The sequence below is a fragment of the Schistocerca piceifrons genome, chromosome 1, assembly GCF_021461385.2.
Source record: "Schistocerca piceifrons isolate TAMUIC-IGC-003096 chromosome 1, iqSchPice1.1, whole genome shotgun sequence".
Lineage (NCBI taxonomy): Eukaryota > Metazoa > Arthropoda > Insecta > Orthoptera > Acrididae > Schistocerca > Schistocerca piceifrons.
In genome coordinates this window covers 165,093,885-165,116,229 of record NC_060138.1, presented here as the reverse complement: position 1 = coordinate 165,116,229, position 22,345 = coordinate 165,093,885, and the positions used below count along the sequence as shown (strand labels likewise).

Below are 22,345 nucleotides of genomic sequence, written 5' to 3'. Positions count from 1 at the left end.
AATATTGTGCCACAATCATTGTATTCACACAAAATAACTCTAGAAGATCAGCTGAGCATTGCTAGTAGAGGGGAATGTTATTGCAATCAAAATTATTACTGCTTAGAAGGGAGCTATTACCAGCAAACAGATGGTCAGGCAATAGGCTCACATTTATCCCCCGTACTAGAGGACAAATGTAAGGATGTAGAGGCTTATCTCACGAGGGGTAAGATAGATACAGCCTACAGGAAAATTAAAGAGACCGTTGGAGAAAAGAGAGCCACTTGTATGAATATCAAGAGCTCAGATGGAAACCCAGTTCTAAGCAAAGAGGAGAAAGCAGAAAGGTGGAAGGAGTATATAGAGGGTCTATACAAGGGCGATGTACTTGAGGACAATATTATGGAAACGGAAGAGGATGTAGATGAAGATGAAATGGGAGATACGATACTGCGTGAAGAGTTTGACAGAGCACTGAAAGGCCTGAGTTGAAACAAGGCCCCGGGAGTAGACAACATTCCATTAGAACTACTGACGGCCTTGGGAGAGCCAGTCCTGACAAAACTCTAACATCTGGTGAGCAAGATGTACGAGACAGGCGAAATACCCTCAGACTTCAAGACGAATATAATAATTCCAATCCCAAAGAAAGCAGGTGTTGACAGATGTGAAAATTACCGAACTATCAGTTTAATAAGTCACAGCTGCAAAATACTAACACGAATTATTTACAGACGAATGGAAAAACTGGTAGAAGCCGACCTCGGGGAAGATCAGTTTGGATTCCGTAGAAAAGTTGGAACACGTGAGGCAATACTGACCTTACGACTTATCTTAGAAGAAAGACTTAGGAAAGGCAAACCTACGTTTCTAGCATTTGTAGACTTAGAGAAAGCTTTTGACAATGTTGACTGGAATACTCTCTTTAAAATTTTAAAGGTGGCAGGGGTAAAATACAGGGAGCGAAAGGCTATTTACAATTTGTACAGAAACCAGATGGCAGTTATAAGAGTCAAGGGGCATGAAAGGGAAGCAGTGGTTGGGAAGGGAGTGAGACAGGGTTGTAACCTCTCCCCGATGTTATTCAATCTGTATATTGAGCAAGCAGTAAAGGAAACAAAAGAAAAATTTGGAGTAGGTATTAACATCCAGGGAGAAGAAATAAAAACTTTGAGGTTCACCGATGACATTGTAATTCTGTCAGAGACAGCAAAGGACTTGGAAGAGCAGTTGAATGGAATGGACAGTGTCTTGAAAGGAGGATATAAGATGAACATCAACAAAAGCAAAACGAGGATAATGGAATGTAGTCGAATTAAGTCGGGTGATCCTGAGGGAATTAGATTAGGAAATGAGACACTTAAAGCATTAAAGGAGTTTTGCTATTTGGGGAGCAAAATAACTGATGATGGTCGAAGTAGAGAGGATATAAAATGTAGACTGGTAATGGCAAGGAAAGCGTTTCTGAAGAAGAGAAATTTGTTGACATCAAGTATAGATTTAAGTGTCAGGAAGTCGTTTCTGAAAGTATTTGTATAGAGTGTAGCCATGTATGGAAGTGAAACATGGTCGATAAATAGTTTGGACAAGAAGAGAATAGAAGCTTTCGAAATGTGGTGCTACAGAAGAATGTTGAAGATTAGGTGGGTAGATCACGTAACTAATGAGGATCTATTGAATAGGATTGGGGAGAAGAGAAGTTTGTGGCACAACTTGACTAGAAGAAGGGATCGGTTGCTTGGACATGTCCTGAGGCATCAAGGGATCACAAATTTAGCATTGGAGGGCAGCGTGGAGGGTAAAAATCGTAGGGGGAGACCAAGAGATGAATACACTAAGCAGATTCAGAAGGATGTAGGTTGCAGTAGGTACTGGGAGATGAAGGAGCTTGCACAGGATAGATTAGCATGGAGAGCTGCATCAAACCAGTCTCAGGACTGAAGACCACAACAACAACAACTATCAGAAATATCCATGGACAAGTGGGAGACTGATTTTATGAAGAGAGAACCACTGACAAAATATGTTGTATACTGATACAAATATGTAGATGATATTCTTTGTATGTGGAAAGGTTCCAATAGACAACTCCATAAGTTTTTAGAAAATATGAACTGGCAAGTTTTAATTGTAATTTCTGTAAATTAAACATCGAACTATGTGTAGTTTCAGGGCCTATTGTTGTGATGATATAAAAGGGCCCAAGTTTTGGTCATGAGTCAGTCCACAGCACAGTTTCAGATGAGAAACCTGTGGTGGTTAGAACAACAACAATGCTTCAACTTTACTGTGAAATAAGTGTTACACTATTAGGCCGTGTGCTAAAACAATGACAGTGTCTGCTCCATACATACCTTTCTATGCTTCATGAACAGTGCACTTTGTGGTTAGGTTTTTACTGCTCATAGATATTCAATAGTAAACTATTTTAGCCGTATGTGGAGGTTTGCCTGCAACTATTAATGAGGCTTATGGAAAGTTTAAACAATAGCGCACTGCCCATACATATATAACTGTGTATTATTTGGGGGTTGTGAACAATAAAAGTAAAAGACTGTGAAACACAACTGTGCATCTGTCAGCTATATCATTTACAGTAGACACTAGTTGCACTTCCACCCCCTATTTTTTCAGCCAGTACGTCAACACTGAAGACAATCAGCGGAGAAATAAAAGAAGGCAAAAACGTCACAATCCCAACACTATTGATAAAATTTTAGGTAAAAAGATGAAAAAACAAGCCAGGTTTCTACTGCCCCAATGACAAACACAGACAAACAGGAAAAGAAATGGTGAAGATTACCTTTTATAGGGAAAACATCTAATAACGTAAGTAATATCTTAAAGGCAAAGGGTTTCAAAATGATTCAAATGGCTCTAAGCACTATGGGACTTAACATCTGAGGTCATCAGTCCCCTAGACTTAGTGCTCCTTAAACCTAACTAATCTAAGGACATCACACACATCCATGCCTGAGGGAGGATTTGAACCTGCGATCGTAGCAGCAGCACGGTTCCGGACTGGAGCGCCTAGAATCGCTCGGCCACAGCAGTCAGTGCAAAGGGTTTCTATGTGTTTTTCTATGTACCTCAGACAATAGGTGTTTTCTTATTCAATACAAAAGGAAAAAAACCAGCTCTCACAAAAAGTGGGGTTTATAAAATCACATGCTGGGAGTGTCAGCCTTGCTACATTGGACAGATGGGGAGGTCAATCAGTACCAGGCTTAAGGAACACCACAGAAGCTGGAGACTGAGGAAGCCTGATTTAGCCTTTGCAGAACATTGCCTGAATACTAACCACAAATACTCAATGGATGTACAAATCCTACACAAAGAGAAAAAGGGGGCCAAACTCGACCAATTAGAAATTTTAGAAATTAAAAAATGGAAGGGTATATCCCCACATCTATTATTAAATGAGCAAACCCCATTTAATTATTCACCTCTTTTAGATGAGATTACAACCCCAGGATAGAAGGAAAACTTTTGGCCCCAATCCACCATAGTTAAAAATATCTTAGCTGATGCATAACTTTAGTCTGGTCATTGTAGTGTAATTGGCGAATGTGTAACAATGGATGTAATTTGTTAAAAAAAATGGTCATTGATGTAAGTGTACATCAGTACCTAAGAAATTGGATCAGTACCTAAGAAGTTGAGATTATATTGCCTCATCATCATGTTTATCAATGTATTATCATCTTTGGGAATCAGTACTTGAAAATGGGCTTATAACCTGAAACCTAGGTTGTACAGTAACATTAATAATAAATTGTGGAACAAATAAATGTGTTTTATATCTGGTCAAATCTCTTTATTGTATTTCATGACGCAGGTACAGATTTCTGAGCTACCCCTTGTTCCATTTAGCCCAGTCCAAACAGAGCAGAATGCAACATTTTGCTCAGAAAGTTCACAGATCGTGAAACTGTATGCACATATTTTGAGACTGTAGTACATTTGACTGACTCCTCTTCAAGGTCTTTGTAAGACAGATTGTGAATCAAGTGTGGAACATATAAATGTCTTGTTTGCTTTACATTTTTCTGTATCAGCAACTTTTGCTTGATTGCATTAATTTTTCCTTGCAATATGCTCATTTCCAAGCTTTATTTTCTTTATTGTTCTTTGCTTACTCATAACTCACATGTTTTTGACATTGATCCTTTTTAGGTTTGTGTGGGGTGAGATTGTTGTTCTGACAAAATATTGTTCTATAATCTATTTCATTTACTGGTTTGAAATCCTTACATTCTTCCTCATACAGGCTATACATTTTAGATATACTTAGTATGGGGTCTAAGTACAGCCATTTTGTGGATTTGCTAGAGTAGTGAGACTCCATTGTAGGAAACTCTTCTATGTGTTCTTTAACTTTCTGTGCATCATTTGGTTTAATTTTTCTATGTGGAATTCTTTTGTCTATGAAAAGTTTGCCCTCTGCCTTTCCTTTATATGCAGTATCAGTAACATCAGCTGAAACATGTAAGGTTTTAATAAAGAAGTTCTTAGAGATTCTGACTTTTTTATTGTCTTTATTTAATTAGTGAATCTTAGAATTCTTACTGTTGTGTTGGCAGAAGAGCCAACACCGTGTTACTAGTAGAGGCTGAAATGCACGCATTTTAGCTCACGCAGGCTGGCATGAAGAGGGAAGAACTATACTGACGTGAGGTCTGGAACGTGACAAGGAATTAGAATTCAGAAAGTGGATGTAATTAGTTTGATACTTAACTTTAATCCATTAATGATTAATGTCGCTCTTGACGGTACATGATTCACAATATTATTTGTTCAGAATACATTCATAGTAACTGAATATGGCGCCTTGCTAGGTCGTAGCAAATGACGTAGCTGAAGGCTATACTAAACTGTCGTCTCTGCAAATGAGAGCATGTGTAGACAGTGAACCATCGCTAGCAAAGTCGGCTGTGCAACTGGGGTGAGTGCTAGGGATTCTCTCTAGACTAGACCAGCCGTATGGCGGCACTTGGTCTGCAATTCACTGATAGTGGCGACACGCGGGTCCGATGTATACTAACGGACTGCGGCCGATTTAAAGGCTACCACCAAGCAAGTGAAGTGTCTGGCGGTGACACCACACTTACATTGTTTCATTGGCTGATCTGTACTTCATCTTTTTGCTGGAGCTAGACTCACAGTGTTAACAAAAATAAAATCTTTCTTCCTTGTATAACTGCAGTCCCAGAAGCTTCCACAAAAGGAGTACCTCATTTCATATGAAAAAGATTCAGTTTTATACTTTTTAATCATGTTCTTCTTCCATGTCTTGGGATCACTTTTATTCCATTTTGTTTATTTACCACTGTTATTCTCTTTTAGGACACTGATTTCTTTAATCATAAGATTTGTACTGCCTACATCACTGGAATATGGTTCATAGTCAGGATCCTTGACAGGACAATCAGAATCAAAATCATTGTCTTCAGCACCAAGCCTGACCACTTCACTAAAATGACTTCCACCCAGCTCATCTGATACAGTTTCTGCTTTGGTTTATCTTGTGCTGTTGACCATGTGGGGACTTCATCATATACTCCGCTTGCATCATTTGTTCTGGTTCCAGTTGATGCACTTGAAGTTTCAGACTCATTTCCTTAAAATAAAAATATGAAATAAAATTACTTCATACATTTTAAAATGTCAGTGCACTGGAAGAATTAAGTTCATGTTTAGAGTATCGTTTTATCGCTTACCTGCACTTTCATCTTCAGTGGGTATCATTTTATTGGCCAATGGCACAAGCAGGGGACTTCTTGAAATTTTTTTTTTTTTTTTTTAGCAATCAACAATGATACTTACGTCACATTGTTGAGGTAATGTGACATTATTAGAGGCCAACAATGGATCATGAGCGCTGTTGCCATCTGTTGGCAATAATAGTGAACGCAGATTTACAAAAGTCTGCTAATAAAATTTATCCTTGATATCCTTCAATTAATGAACAATGATATTTATGTCATACTGTTTACATAATATTTGATGGATTGTTGTTGTTCAAATAATTTCACCAACACTATCAACAAAATGCAGGAAAAATCATTTAAGTGTACCTGAATGATTTGTGCTGTACAGAATATTTAACTGTGCACTTAATAGTTTTCTGCCACATTTGTTGAACTTCTTAGCATTTAACTAGTTTCTCCAGACAAAACACAATCATTTTCTGATACAGACTGCATACACAACCCAAAAATGACAAAATCTGCACTTAACGGGTTTTTGCAGTGAGCCCACAATATCTTGCAAAAGCCCTGAATCTCTGACAAATTTAGTAGTATAGCAAGAAGTTTTCCCAGAATACTTAAAATGGAGCAAGGTAATGCCTGTATTTAAAGGAGGGGATAAAGGATACCCAGGAAACTATAGACCCTTGATTATAACAACTGTTCCATCTAAAATAGTAGATACAGTGATTAACAAAAGAATGACAATGAAAAAAAAAAAAAAAAAAAATCTTAAAACAGTGGTGACCAAGAACTTGGCTCACAACCTGTGCCCTGTCTCACATGCCACAGCACTCAGACTGGCAACACACTTCCCCCCACTGCCATGCGACACTGTCTGAGAGGAAGGAAGTGGAAACGAGAAAAACAGTGTCCACATCATATTTAAATGGCGCTGCAGTTGCACTTCATATGGCTTGGTTTCATGTTTCATATTTCTCAACAACACGGATAACAAACAAAACTAATTTTCAGTATTATTTAATGATTTTTGGTGCACTGAAGACATAATATAATTTTCATCTGGTACAAACTGTCAGCATATGGTCAGATTCAGGCAGTTTCACAGATTTCTGCACCCAGAAAGCCATGTAATTGTGACTTATAATTTGACAATAACAACTGTGGCAATTTCATAATTGAAAAACATCTTTGACACATATATGTTGATTGAAATATGGGAGCACTTCTGTAACCTTGATATGGAGATGTAGAAACTCTACCTGAGGACAACAATATAGACATCCTGGACAGTTTTAATGTAAAAGCATTTGTATTCAAAATGAGAATTACACTGCAGATCAACTAGTCGGACCTGCACAAGCACAGGGCACTTTCAAATGAAATCACAGACAGTCTTGGAAACAGTTCAAAAACAAATGTGACATTCGCAGTATCCTCAAAACATTTAGAAAATTATTGTTTTAATTCTCTCAATGCCACAACGAATTCTTCAGATTTATTTTTTTTTAACACCAGTGATCTTAGACAGCTGGACTGTGCTTGTTGGAATTTGCCCCTTCTATTGTGTGATTTTCTCTGTAAATGCATCTCCATCTAACTGGAAATAAGTTTTTCCACATTTCAGTGTCTTACTGTGGGTAGTGCTCAGTCAAGTCCACCTACGATGCGAGGTCTGCAATCCAGTCTGGATGTTTTAATTTTCGTTTCTGTGCTCCTTTTTTTCATAAATTCAATAATAGAGGGTTTCAAATTGAAAAAGCATTTCAGGCATGCCCCTTGACTTAACCAGCATACTTAATAGTTGTATATAAAGTCTACATACCCTTTGTTCATTTCCATCAAAAACTGTTGCAACTGGAAGTAGAATATTGAGTGTGACCTCAGAAATTTCATTATTCATACCACCAATTTCTTCATGTGTTCCATGCCTGTAAATTTTTCACAGAGTGCTTCTTGAATTACAGATCAATAAATCACATGTGTCAGTCATTGTAATTTTTCGCTCTTTCATTGTCAACTAAATCTTTAAATTATTTCTACATGGTATTGTAATGTTGTTTCATAGCAGATTTGCAGTACTCATCAATTATGCAACAGCATAATAGGCCTTTAGAATTCTCATCCTTCTCTTCTGTCATTCCCATTCATATTCAAAGGCATGTGACAATAGATTGCTAGACTGCCTCTTTTTATGCAAGCAGCACTGGACCTATGAATGTTCTTCATTCCACAAACAAATGGTGAAGCATAAACAGCACTGACACCATGATTCTGCCAAATCAAAGAGGATTTTGCTGACCAGAAAATGCCACACCACAATACCAAATGAAATGTGAAGAGTTGAGCAAAGCTGAGACAGGCCAAGCCTCAACCTCTATGCAGCCTGCACATCCTACTCACATGCAGTTTGGTATGCCGTGGCAAGCTCTGTCTTAAATGGAGCACAACATGGGTTCAGAAAGGAGAAAAATGGAAAATTTCATAACACATAAATGAGATTCTGGAAGCTCAGAAGAAATTATTAGGTTTATGCTTACATAACTTCTAAGCTTTTTATTGTGCCTGCCACAGAATTCTTCTAGAGCCACTGTGCTGCTGTGGCATAAAAGGAAAAGATGCAGATAGTACAAAACTTTAGTGGGAAACAGGTAATAGTGAGTTGAAATAAAATATTAATCTGGAAGTACAGAGAAAAATGTTGGTATTCAAGAGGTCAAATATGCAGTAGTGCTGAAATGAAATTTTCACTCTGCAGCAGAGTGTGTGCTGGTATGAAACTTACTGGCAGATTAAAACTGTGTGCCAGACCAAGACTCAAACTTGAGACCTTTGCCTTCTGCTGGTAAGTGCTCTACCATCTGAGCTATCCTGTCCTCACAGCTTTACTTCTGCCAGTATCGTGTCTCCTGCCTTTCAAACTTCACAGAAGCTCTCCTGCAAAACTTGCAGAATTAGCACTCCTGGAAAAAATGCTAGTTCCAGGAGTGCTAGTTCTGCAAGTTTCACAGGAGAGCTTCTGTGAAGTTTGGAAGGTAGGAGATGAGGCACTGGTGGGAGTAAAGCTGTGAGCACGGGTTGTGAGTTGTGCTTGGGTAGCTCAGATGGTAGAGCACTTGCCCATGAAAGGCAAAGGTTCCGAGTTCAAGTCTCGGTCTGGCACACAGTTTTAACCTGCCAGGAAGTTTCAGGACTTATGCTATTTGTCTTGTATAAATGGTTTCTTAGGAGAAATGTTTAGTATTCAAGGATCTGAGAGGAATGATCATTCAGAGCAAAAGCCCTAGTAAACATGGACCCTACAATTCATAACTTATGAGCACTTCTTCATCTAAAAATTATTCAATTTCATTGTGGCATGGTGCCACAGTAACCAGTTTCGAATTATTCCAGAATAAAAACAGTCTTGGTTGTGAAATTATTTAATATTACCGACATGTTTGACCCTTTTAGGGGATCATATTCATTTTCAATACTGTGAAGCAATTCTCTTTTATAGCAAGCTCTGTGACTTCCATATTTTGAGAGGTGGTTATATGGAGGTTGTATGGACCAAAACAAGATAAAAATGTCTGCTAAACATGCACTCTAAAGCGTATACTTTAAATAGTTATGAGCACTTGTTCTTCATCCTTATCATATCTTCCACTGAACAAGTATTCATTTTAGAGCCCATGTTTACTAGACAGTTTGCTCTTGTCCATACTATTTCCTCCGGAAATATGGAAAGTGAAGAGCTTGAAGTAGAAGTGATTTCGTTCCAGAATGAGGAGACCCTTCAGAACTAGAAACCCACCAAGAATGAGGCAAAATGAGCAGTTGCAGAGACCAAAGCAAATCACCACCAACATTTATATAACCAGCTAACAACTAAAGAATTGGAAAAAATGGTCTCCTGGCTGGCCCAAACATTGTGTACAGCAGGTCAGGATACTACAGATTTGTACAAGATAAGAATGATTGGCAGCTGAATTGAATTGAATTGAATTGAATTGAATTGAATTTTATTTGATCCTGTAAGATTACATCATGTACAGTAAATGTACGTGTAATATAGGACATTTCAAAGTATTAAAATTCTTTATCAATTATTTTTCTACACCTTTAGCTTACATTTTTACATCACTGATAATGAGTAACAATATATACAAATTTAATGGCATAAGTATTCTGCAACACTGTAAAACTTTTTTTCAATGAGATAGTCTTTAAGTTTCTTTGTAAATTCATTGTGAAGTACACTATCTTGCAGGGTTTTGGGCAGACTTCTTAGTAGTCTGATACCAGAGTACTGGGGTCCTTTTTCTAGCATTGCCAGTCGGTGGGGTATGCTCCGTACTTCATTCTTCTTTCTTGTATTGTGGGTGTGTACACTAGCATTTGTAATCCAGTCCTCACTACCTTTTGTGATGTACATTATTGTTTTGTATATATATAATGATGAAAAAGTTAAGATACCTAAATTCTTGAAACAGTTTCTGCATGTTTCAGAGGATCAGAATACCAGGTCACCAATTTTTTTAAACCTAGTGCTGGTCTGGAGCAGGTGACAGAGGATTTAGGATCACTTTGCAAAGATTTCACTAAGGAAGACACCGTGGTTATAGTGGGTGGGGCAGGTAACAGTATTGACAGAGATCCTGGGTACAGCGTAGAGTGTGACCTGGCGAAGATTGCATCAGCATCGAGGCATACCAGTGTTGAGTTTGTATCTGTTCTTGGGCGCCATGACCGACCTCATTTGAACTCTTCTGTCAAGAGAGTTAATTTGGAGCTGGAACGGCTGCTCATGTCGGGTGCGGGGTCACACATTGGTGTGGTTCATGTTGATTCTATCAGTAGGTGGGATTATACTAGGCATGGCCTTCACCTCAACAGGAAGGGGAAGGGTAAATTGGCTGGGGAAATAGCAAGAAAGTTAAAGGGGGGAGGCACTGTCATGAGTGGTAAAATACCAGTGGTTATAGGATTCAGAAAAGACCCTTTTTTAGGGTAGGGAGGACAGAAAGAAAACAAATTTTAAGAGAGGTTAGAACTGAGACAAACCTTCAGTTTGAGAAAGAAATCAAAAAACATAATTCCAGCTTATTACATCAACATAAACAGCCATTGGTTAAGAATTTTCAACTGTCAGCAGATATTTTAACTCCACCCAATTTTAAGTCAGTCAATGTGAAATGTCAGCTATCTTTATTGCATCAAAATATTCGAGGACTGAGAAATAAAATTAATGAATTAACTATCTGCATAGATGAATTAGAGTCTTCAAACCCAGCTGACATAATCTGCCTCTCTGAACATCATGTGACCACTGGTATAGAACTTTTAAGTGTTACAGGGTTTAGGTTAGCATCTCATTTTTGTAGATCAGAAATGGAGAAAGGAGGAGTTGCCACATTCATCAGGAACGGTCATAAATTTAAGAACATAGACATTCATAAATTTTGCCTAGAACAGCATATGGAAGCATGTGCAACAGAATTAGATTTTCACAAAAAATCTTTCATAATATTAAGTGTATATCGAGCACCTGCAGGTAACTTTAATCTGTTTGTAAACCACCTTGAAGCTGTACTGGCCCATTTAACAACCAAAAACAAAGAAATAGTGGTTGCTGGTGATTTCAATGTAGATTTCCTTAAAGACTCTCCCAATAAGAACCTATTTGAGTTAGTAACACTATCATTCAACTTAATTCCCACAGTAAAGTTCCCCACTAGGATAACCACTTGCTCACAAACAGCCATTGATAATATCTTTATAGAAAAGTCAAATGAACAAAATTATATTACAAAACCAATAGTCAATGGCCTCTCAGACCATGACATGCAGTTCCTTCTGTTAAATGTTAATACTGAACAGGATATAAAATCTGTTAAATCTGAGCTCAAGAGGGTAATCAGTAAGCCAAAAATTGATTATTTTAGGACACTCCTCAGAGACATTCACTGGACTGATGTTTACAGTGCTCATGGCATGAATGAAAAATATAACATTTTTGCTAATAAAGTGCTTACCTTATTTGAACACTGCTTTCCCCCAAAACTTACCAAGGTTAGAGCAAAGTCTACAAAGAAGCCATGGATTACTCGAGGAATAGGGGTATCTTGTAAAACAAAAAGAAAACTGTATCTGTCAATCCGAAACATTTCCAATGTTGATGCTATAGCACATTATAAGAAATACTGCAAAATATTAAAGACTGTAATACGGATGTCAAAGCAAATATATTACAAGGAAAAGATAGTCATATCAGATAACAAAATAAAGACAATATGGGATATAGTGAAGGAGGAGACCGGTAGAACCAGACATGAAGAGGAACAAATAGCATTAAGAGTAAATGATGCATTGGTGACAGATGTGTATAGTGTTGCAGAACTTTTTAACAAACATTTTATAACTGTTACTGAAAAGATGGGGTTGTCAGGTTCGGTAGATGCTGCTATGGATTACCTTAGACCAGACATTTCAAGTAACTTCCATAATATGAATTTGACCCTCACTACCCCAACAGAAATAACGTCCATCATAAAATCTTTAAAATCAAAAACATCTAGTGGGTATGATGAAATATCAACAAAGTTAATTAAAGAAAGTGATTCTGAGCTAAGGAACATATTAAGCTATCTGTGTAACCAGTCGTTTATCAGTGGAATATTTCCCGAATGGCTGAAATATGCTGAAGTTAAGCCACTGTTTAAGAAGGGAGATAAAGAAATAGCATCAAATTTCCGTCCAATTTCACTGTTGCCAGCATTCTCAAAAATTTTCGAAAAAGTAATGTACAGTCGTCTTTATAACCATCTTATCTCAAATAACATACTGTCAAAGTCACAGTTTGGATTTCTAAAAGGTTCTGATATTGAGAAGGCTATCTACACGTACAGTGAAAATGTACTTAATTCATTAGACAAAAAATTGCAGGCAACTGGTATATTTTGTGATCTGTCAAAGGCATTTGACTGTGTAAATCACAATATCCTTTTAAGTAAACTAGAATATTATAGTGTAACAGGAAATGCTGCAAAATGGTTCAAATCTTATATCTCTGGCAGGAAACAAAGGGTGTTATTAGGAAAGAGACATGTATCAAGCTATCAGGCATCATCCAACTGGGAACTAATTACATGTGGGGTCCCACAAGGTTCCATTTTGGGGCCGTTACTTTTTCTTGTGTATATCAATGACCTGTCATCAGTAACATTACCAGATGCCAAGTTTGTTTTGTTTGCTGATGATACAAACATTGCAATAAATAGCAAATCAAGTGTAGTCTTAGAAAGATCAGCCAATAAAATATTTGTGGACATTAATCACTGGTTCCTAGCCAATTCTTTGTCACTAAACTTTGAAAAAACACACTACATGCAGTTCAGAACTTGTAAGGGGTGTCCCAAGAGTATATGTCTAACATATGATGACAAGAAGATAGAAGAAGTGGACGGTGTTAAATTCTTGGGATTACAGCTTGATAATAAATTCAACTGGGAGGAGCACACCACAGAACTGCTGAAGCGTCTTAACAAATCTCTGTTTGCAATGCGTATTTTGTCAGACATAGGGGATATAAAAATGAAAAAGCTGGCATACTATGCTTACTTTCATTCCATAATGTCATATGGGATTATTTTCTGGGGTAATTCATCAAGCCAAGCTAAAGTTTTCCGGGCACAAAAACGTGCAGTAAGAATTATATGTGGTGTGAACTCAAGAACATCCTGCAGAAGCCTGTTTAGGGAACTAGGGATACTAACTACAGCTTCCCAATATATTTATTCCTTAATGAAATTTGTCATTAAAAATATATCACTTTTTCAAACCAACAGCTCAATTCATGGAATCAATACTAGAAATAAGAATAATCTTCACAAGGATTTAAAGTCACTTAGTCTTGTACAAAAAGGTGTGCATTATTCAGGAACACACATTTTCAATAACTTGCCAGCAGCCATAAAAAGCTTAACAACCAATGAAATTCAGTTTAAGAGAAGCCTAAAGGATTTATTGGTGGCCAACTCCTTCTACTCCATTGATGAATTTCTTAGGAAAACCAACTGATTTGTATATAAGTACAACATAACTTCTGCACAATTTCAGTGCAGTAATGTGTTCACTGAAAATTTGTGTGTGTGTGTGTGTGTGTGTGTGTGTGTGTGTGTGTGCTTGTGTGTGTGTAAGTGTGTAAGTATAATCTAACTTCTGCACCATTTCAGTGCAGTAATGTGTTCATTGTAAATAAGTATTACAGTAGTTGTATTACATGTTTCTTACCTTATAAATAAATAAAAAACTTTTTTATTTTAAATTCAGTGCAATAGTATTTGTAAAATGACTCTTAGTGTTCATTAAAAAATGACGATCATTCCACTTGGGACCTGTGGAATGGTACATTAGCTTATTTGTTTTAGTTGTAAATATTTGTCATGTATTGTTGTTTTTCTGACATGTTCCACATCCTGGAGGACCTCCTCACTACGGATCAATTGGAATGAAAGTAAATCTAATCTAATCTAATCTTAAAATGGTCCTAATTGCTTTTTTTTGTAATGTGAACACTCGTTTTGTCTCTTGTTTGTTTGAGTTTCCCCACACCGTCACTCCATACTGTAAGTATGGTTCGAAAAGTCCATGATACACTGTACACAGAAGGCTCTTGTCTGAATACTGTGATAGCTGCATCATTAAGAATATGACAGAGCTCAGTTTCTTACAGACATTATTAATATGTTTTTTCCATTTCAGTTCATTATCCACAAGAATACCTAAGAATCTAGCAGATTCTACTTCTTCCAGCCTTGTTCCGTCAACCTCTAAATCCATGTCTACAGCCGTTTCCTTGTTTTTAAACACTGCATACATAGTCTTTTTTAGATTTATAACCAGTTCATTTTCCAACAGCCATTGAGCTGTGACATTTGCAGATATGTATGCTCTTCTCTCAAGCTGTTCCATATTTTGGTCACTATTTAGTATTGTCATGTCATCAGCATACAATATTTTCTTTTCTTCCTCCTCAACACCTATATCATTAACAAATACATTAAATAACAATGGCCCCATTACCGAACCCTGCGGCACTCCATATTTGATGGATTTGGTTTCTGATTGGTATGAGTTTCCTAATGATACATACTGCTTGCGGTTGCACAAGTATGATTTTATCCATTCACCTGGTTGCCCCCGAATGCCATAGTTGCTTAATTTTTGTATCAGCATTTCATGGTCAATGGTGTCAAATGCCTTTGAAAGATCCAGAAACATTGCAGAGACAACCTTTTTCTCATCTAAGGACTGTAAAATGTATTCTGTTAGACTGACAATTGCTGATTCTGTAGATTTACCCTTTCTGAAACCATGTTGTGAGGTCATGACAATATAATGTTTCTAGAAAGTTGGCACGAGTATTTCAGTGAAATACCCAATACTGATTTACATCACCCACCAATACAAAAAGGCAGTGTTATGATTGGACCACTTCCATGTATCATAACAGATGAGGTCAAATGTGCCATTCGTAACATGCAAAATGGAAAGGCTCCAGGCCCAGATGCCCTTCCCGGAGACATAGGGAAATTGAGGGACTTAACAAAAAATTGAGCACCTGGTTGGCAGAATTCCTCAACTCCATCATTCACTGCAGCCATATACCTACCAACTGGTTGTTTGGTATCACACACAGTACCTATTTTTAAGGGCAAGGGTGACCACACCGAATGTACTAATTACTACCGAACCCCTGTCCTCTTCCACCCTACGCAGATATTTGAACATTTCTTAGTGACATGCTGCAGAATATAATCCAGCTCTCAGTAAATCAATGTGGGTTTGTGAAGGAATGAGGCATGAGAGACAAATTTTTGCTGCACACCAGCTGATGGAGAAATTTCCCAAAAAAAGGTTGTCACTGCATCTTGCTTTTCTTGACCTCGAGAAGGCATCTAATTGAGTGCCACAGCAAATGATTTGGTATGCTTTTCACAATCATCAAGCTTCTCAAACTTACATAGACTGGGTAAAAATGCTGTACAAAAACACTAGCATCCAGGGGTGATCCTCTGTAGGACTGACTGGAAGCTTTCCTGTGACAGCTGGCATTCATCAAGACTCAGTTCTGCCTTGACTGCTCTCTGTTACCATAATAGACTTACGGATGTGATTCTTCTGGTGGGTATCAGGAAGTATCTAGAAACTCAAGTCTAAATATGATATGATTGTCTACAAAGATTTGATCACGTTTTAAACATCCACAAGAGTAACTACCTCAAACAAACCCATCTCCTGAAACTATACAAATCACTGTAGCTCCCCTTAGCATGATGGACACATTCTGGTACTACACCCGCAACCGCAGAGTGATGGTTATGTGAATGAAGATGTGCAAACAGAATCAGAGTAATTAGGTTCAGAGATATCTTGATATTCTTTGTGATAAGAAAATGCCAATCCACATGAAATCAAAGATATGCCACAGAATAGTGAGGCCAGATGCATTATATTGTACCAAGTATTGGCCCACACCTAGAATTTTCATGGAAATGTGGATACTGAGAACATCATTAGGCATTTCCCTGTTTGACCATATCAACAATGCAATGATCTTAACAATCATCTGGAGAGGCTTCAGTCAATGAGAAGATGCAAGAATGGAGACATTGGTGGTATGGACATATCATACAGGCACTGCCTACTTCATTATCAGCTCAGCCTATCATCTTACTGTTGAAGGACAGAGACAATGTAGAAGACCTAAATTATGGTGGCTAGATACTACAAATACCGATCTAAGATAAAGAAGCCAAAATCCACAGGAAGTGTTAGACCATAAGAAATTATGTACATTGACCTAAAAAGAGGACCCTACTTCAATGGAAAGGCAGTAGGAAGAAGAAGAACAAGAATAAGAAGGCTGAAGATGAAGAAGTGCTCATAGCTCTTGAGGTATGCATTTTAGAGCCCATGTTTACCAGACGCTGTTGCATCAAATGATCATTTCACTCATATCCCTGAATACTGACCATTTCTACTGGGACACCTTGCATAAATGATTTTCCCATTGCAGTAATCGAAAAAATGATTGTGAATTCCAACAACACAGCTTTACTGCAATGACTTGATAAATGGTTTGGAAAAGAGAGCCTGTGAGAACATATAATGGCAGAAAGATATTTTGCAGAGACTAATCTAGTGATCAACAGTAAGAAAGAACCTGTACAAAATTTCAACAAATGAAACTCTCAGCTCAGAAGATTTCATTTTGATCATTGGGGCTGCAGACCTAGAAGAAGTGGGCTGCAATAGGTTTCTGGGTACAGAGATGGGCAACTTTCTGACATGGGAAATCCATACCAATAAATGAGTACAAATTCATTCTTAATGAAGAAAATATCCAGTGTGGAAATGAACAGCACATGCACACATTCAGAGAATTTTAAAACTTCAAAAGAAAGCCAGCTGGTACACAGCAAAACTAATACTGCAGGACTTGTGCAAAAACAGATTTAAAGAGTTTAAAATATTAACTGTACTAGGTCTGTACATATATGAGACAATACTTCTTTTGGTGATAAATTGTACAGCACCTATAAACAGAGATCTTCATGACCACAATACAAGAACTAGAGAAAATTACCATATTGGCAGCAAAAGACTGAAACTGACAGACAGGGACCCTAGAAAAGCAGAAAGCTTATTTTATAACATGATGCCACTTGGTATAATGGAACTGCACACCTTCAAAAGAAACCTGAAGGAACATGTCGTATCTGGATATTTTTATAAGTTGAAGCAATATTTGCAGGCAAATTCATAAAAAAATTAGGAAATTAAAACTGGGAATCATGTAAAACACTTCTTCAAGTGTAAACCAGCTTCATGAAGAGAGAAAAAAGGAAGACCAATGTAGTGCTGAAAATACAGAAAAAGTGAAATTGTAGACAAGTGGAAAATTGTGTTTCCTGATTCTGTATATCTACGTGCAAACATGATTTTAAAAACTTTTTTCGGTTTGTACAACTGCCTTAATATTTTTAAAAATTAGTTTTCTAGTCTGTATAAATGTGTTAGCATTTTTCTGCAGTATGACATAAATATATAACTTTGTCTGCTTTTATTGTGTCAGCAAGATTACAGAGTTGCATTTGCATGAATGTGTGTGTGTATGTGTCTAATTCAGAAGAAGGCCTTTTGACCAAAAGCTTACTTTTTTGACAGTCTTGTTGTACCTATCTGTGACTCAGCATCTCTGCTATATGGTGAGTAGTAATCTATCCTTTTCAAACATCATCAATATTTTTTATTGTTTGTATGTTTTGTTGAAGACTGTTAAGGCTGTTGAACATCCAGTGCTACTTGTCACAATGGTTTCTTTTTGGTAGTGACACCCAGTAAGTGTTCCTTTTGCCAAGTGAGAATTTATATTGTGAGTGCTTGCTGCAGATATTTTTCAACTAATCAAGATATTCTTCAGGCGAGGAAATCTGTTACCTGGATCATTATCAAATAAGTAACCTCCGCCATTGCTTTCTAGGCTTAAGTTATATCTGTTCCTATTTGGGACATCTGATTCAATATATTTAAATTATCCGTGTTAATTAGTAATCAAAATAGAAGTGGCATTTGGATGCAGCACACATATTTCTGTCATACACACCACACTGTACATATCTGTTTGAACTCATTAACTATTCTGTAGTAGGTACAAAAGTTTTTAGACATTGTACATTAAACGAAAATATTTTATTAGTATTTGTTTCTTCCTTTAGATGTTGGCTTCCTTATGAAGAAAACAATGCCAGCTTTAATTTGTCAGAAAGAGAATTAAACCTGAGTATCCCAAGGGATGAAAGCACAGGAAGCTGGTCATCATGTTACAGATTTGATACAAACTTTTCAAGTGAATATTTTGAAAACAATATTCCAGCAAATTGCACTGTCGGCTGTGACAAGTGGATCTATGATACAACAGTTTACAAAAGCAGTGTCGTAACTGAGGTTTGTCAAATGAAAACATTGACTCAGCTAACTGATTAATTTTACGATTACATAACAATTTACTTTATTTGGCAGTTTGACCTGGTTTGCAAAAATGCGTGGTTGAGAGCAACTGCTGATGCACTTTTCATGGTAGGCGTTTTACTTGGTTCAATAATCTTCGGTGAACTTTCAGACAGGTAAGACCTCACTGTTATGATTTAGTTTAAGCAACTGTTTTTTCTCCTTAAATGGATCGAGTAGATGTGAATTTCCTTAATTTTGTCCAGTAAATTAATACAGCTGTCAATCAGAAATTTATAGATGAGCTGTTTAACTCCTAAACCATGAATACAAGAAATAGTTTTTAGGTTATTTTAGGTTGTTTTTATGTTATTAAGACAGCTACAGTACTGAATTTTATTTCAGTGTTCATTTGTGGACATATAACAGTAATAAATAGTCACTTCTTCTATAAACATGTGGTTTCTACAGCTTTCTCCTAGTATGGTTTTATGCCTGTGGTAGAATAATTGAGGATTTCATTAGAAATGTTGTGAAAAAACTAGTACAATAAATGACCAAGGTTAAACAAAAACTGACATTTAAAACTTTTGTCTGTCATCTACTTGATCCATAAAATTGCTAATGTAGTTAGTGCAAACTGTGCAATGTGAAACAGAAAAATACTGTTATTACAGCAAACATACTGTTTGGTATAGTAGATATATTAATTACATTGATCAAGAAATTTAGTTGCTGAACTAAAAGTTTTATGAAACTTTCCCTTAGGTATGGGCGTAAGATAATCTTCTTCATCTCACTTGTTTTACAAGTTATTTGTGGTACAGTAGCTGCATTTTTGCCTGATTACATTAGTTTCATGATTGCAAGGATGCTGATTGGAGCTTCAACATCAGGTGTTTTCTTGGTAGCTTATGTTATAGGTGAGTTGTCATTTGTTCCAGGAAGTATACAACAGAGTTTCTTTTTTTTTTAAAGACAGAAAAAACTTCATATTTGTTAACAGATATACTATTGAATATCCCATGGAAATAAATTTCTGCCATTATCAAGAGTGGCTAGCACCTAATTGAAAAGAATAAAAATGATAAAGGAAGAAGGCTAGTTACCAACAATACAACTATGCAAATGACAGATAGTAACTCAGCTAGGGATACTTCACCAGGCTGGGATATAATCAACTATGGATGAAATCAGTAGTATTAGATTGTTGCACTGGAAATAGCAGAAGTGGTAAGCAGTTAGTAGGTACATAAACAAGGACTTTGACTTTGTACCTTGGCTTTCAAACTTGTATTCTTCTTCAGAGCACACACAGAACCATTTCAGACACATAGCTACATTCTCACAAGATTAAAGTATTCTCTCTGTCTCTCTCTCTCTCTCTCTCTCTCTCTCGCACACACACACACACACACACACACACACACACACACAAAGTTTGAAAGTTTAGCTATAGTGTGCAACTTCTTGTTTATATGCCTGTCTTCTGTTTAACATTTCTTCTGTAAGATTAGCATGAATCTTCTTTTCTAACATTGTTTAATAATAAGTTCCCTCTGGCATGCACTTTCCAGAATGATGCTGAGGAGTGATGACATAATAGAAAAATACATCAAAATGAGAGGAATATTATCCTTTGCTCCAACTACCAGATTTATTCATTCTCTCAGAGAATTAACTTCCTCATTTGTTATATTGCTCTCCTTTATAATTTCAATTTCTAAGCTTCTTAAACTGTTTTGTTTGATGAGAGCTTTGGTGTAAAATGTGGGTGGTAAATGAGGTATTACACCTTCCCCGTGCATGTTTTTTATAGCTAGTTTTTATACTTTTTTACAATGTGGAAAAAATAGTTTTTGAATTTTTTTACTATTTATTTTCATATTTATTGCAGTTCTTAATGAAAAGCTCTGACAGAATGGAGTAGTCAGTTCTCATGATTATCATTGCCTACATCTTTTTCTTCTTCAGCCATTTGCTTTCTAAAATGTGATGTAGTAAGTTATAGTGTTGATTTTCCATTGTTTCCATAGTTATGGTTACTGACATTTTTTTAAACATGTTATTTCATATTATGTTGCTTTACATAAATATAAAATCTTTTAATCAATATTTTCATTACTTCCTGTAGCAATGGAAATGGTTGGTCCAAGCAAAAGGCTGTTTGCGGGTGTTGTTTGTCAGTATTTCTTCACAATAGGTTACTTGTTGACTGCTTTGCTAGCATACTTCATCAAAGACTGGCGAATGTTGCAAATTGCACTTTCATTGCCTGGACTTCTGTTCTTAAGTTACTGGTGGTAAGTAGATTGTTATTAATATAATTTGTGGTAATGGTCATTTTAAAATTGTAATAATAATGTAATTTCCACTCTTTAGTGATGCACAATGAAGTATTTCTCTTTTTGAGTTTTATATGTGTAAGAAGTTCTTTTTATGCTCAGCAGTTTGAGTTAACTGAAACCAGGAGCCCCTGGTACTTCAGGGTATTGACATACAACATTTATACCTGAACAAATTTCAATAACATGAAGTATACAGGGTTATTCTAAATGATGGACCTATTCGTAGGTATTCAAGCACAAATCCAAAATTAACAAGCTTTATACCAATGAAAAGAGGAAGTTTCAAAGTTTTTGTCGGGCAGCAGTAGTTGGGTAGTGATGGTTTCAGGAGCAACTGTTAGAGTTCACTCATCAATAGGGCTGTCATTCTGTTTCACCACTCTGAACAATCTGCGGAACTGGATCACTGCTGCAGTGCACTTAGTAACAGCAGATTCACTTTTGCATGTGTGGGACGAGTTTGGTTACTGCATTGATGTTTTACTGTGGAGCCTACGGTGGCCACATTGAACATTTATAACATTTATCATGTTTCTGAGTAATAAATAATCAGCAAATTGATATCAAACATTATGAAAAAAACTTTGAAACTTCCTCCTTTCATTGGTGTAAAGCTTGTTCATATTGGATTTATACTTGAATAAATGTGAAGTTTTGAAAATGGGTTCATCATTTAGAATAACCCTGTATTTACATTTGAGTGAGTTGCAAGCATACTACTGCTGTCCTTGTTTGACATGAAAACAGTTCCTAAATTGCTATCACAATAGGGTGGCTTTAAGTGATCGATTGAGACGGCATTTGGTTTATCATTTCTGTTGATCATAAATACCTTGTTGTCATGCTGTAGTATATTGAAACGGCCATAATAGTGTGGGTTAAGGGGTTCTCTGGTAGCATCATTGTGTGGCATGTCTTCGATACCTCGCATAAAAAAAACATTTAGTCACATGTCTAGTAGTGTTTTTCGGAATCAGACTTTGCATAAGTTTTTTTTAGTTTGTTTAAAAAATCAGCCAGTTCCCCTGACTGCAATTGAAGGAGTTTAGATAGCAAAAAATATCATCAGCCACCTTTATTGATTCATCAAAAACCAGCTGTGCTGGGTAACGTTACATATCCTCCATAATACTAGTACGCAATCCCAATAAAATGAAAGGCAATGCCAAGCCCCAATATTCTGGGATGAATGCTAGATCTGTCTTTAAGGTCTGGTGTTTATGCTCTATCATCCCATTACTGGAGTGATGGCAGCTTAGCTCATAGTAACAATAGTCTTGCAACCATAAATATGCAATAGCTCTGTGA

At 36.7% G+C, this 22,345-nt stretch overlaps 1 protein-coding gene across 1 annotated transcript in view; it reads left to right on the top strand.

Moving 5' to 3' along the window:
- The window catches only part of LOC124798641 (organic cation transporter protein-like), a 78,606-nt gene that overhangs the window by 43,751 nt on the left and 12,510 nt on the right, over positions 1 to 22,345 (top strand). Inside the window, exons 3-6 of the mRNA XM_047262139.1 lie at positions 18,458 to 18,686; positions 18,762 to 18,865; positions 19,458 to 19,612; positions 20,824 to 20,992. Of these exons, the coding sequence (XP_047118095.1) occupies positions 18,458 to 18,686; positions 18,762 to 18,865; positions 19,458 to 19,612; positions 20,824 to 20,992 (657 nt within the window). The remainder of the gene's footprint in view (positions 1 to 18,457; positions 18,687 to 18,761; positions 18,866 to 19,457; positions 19,613 to 20,823; positions 20,993 to 22,345) is intronic.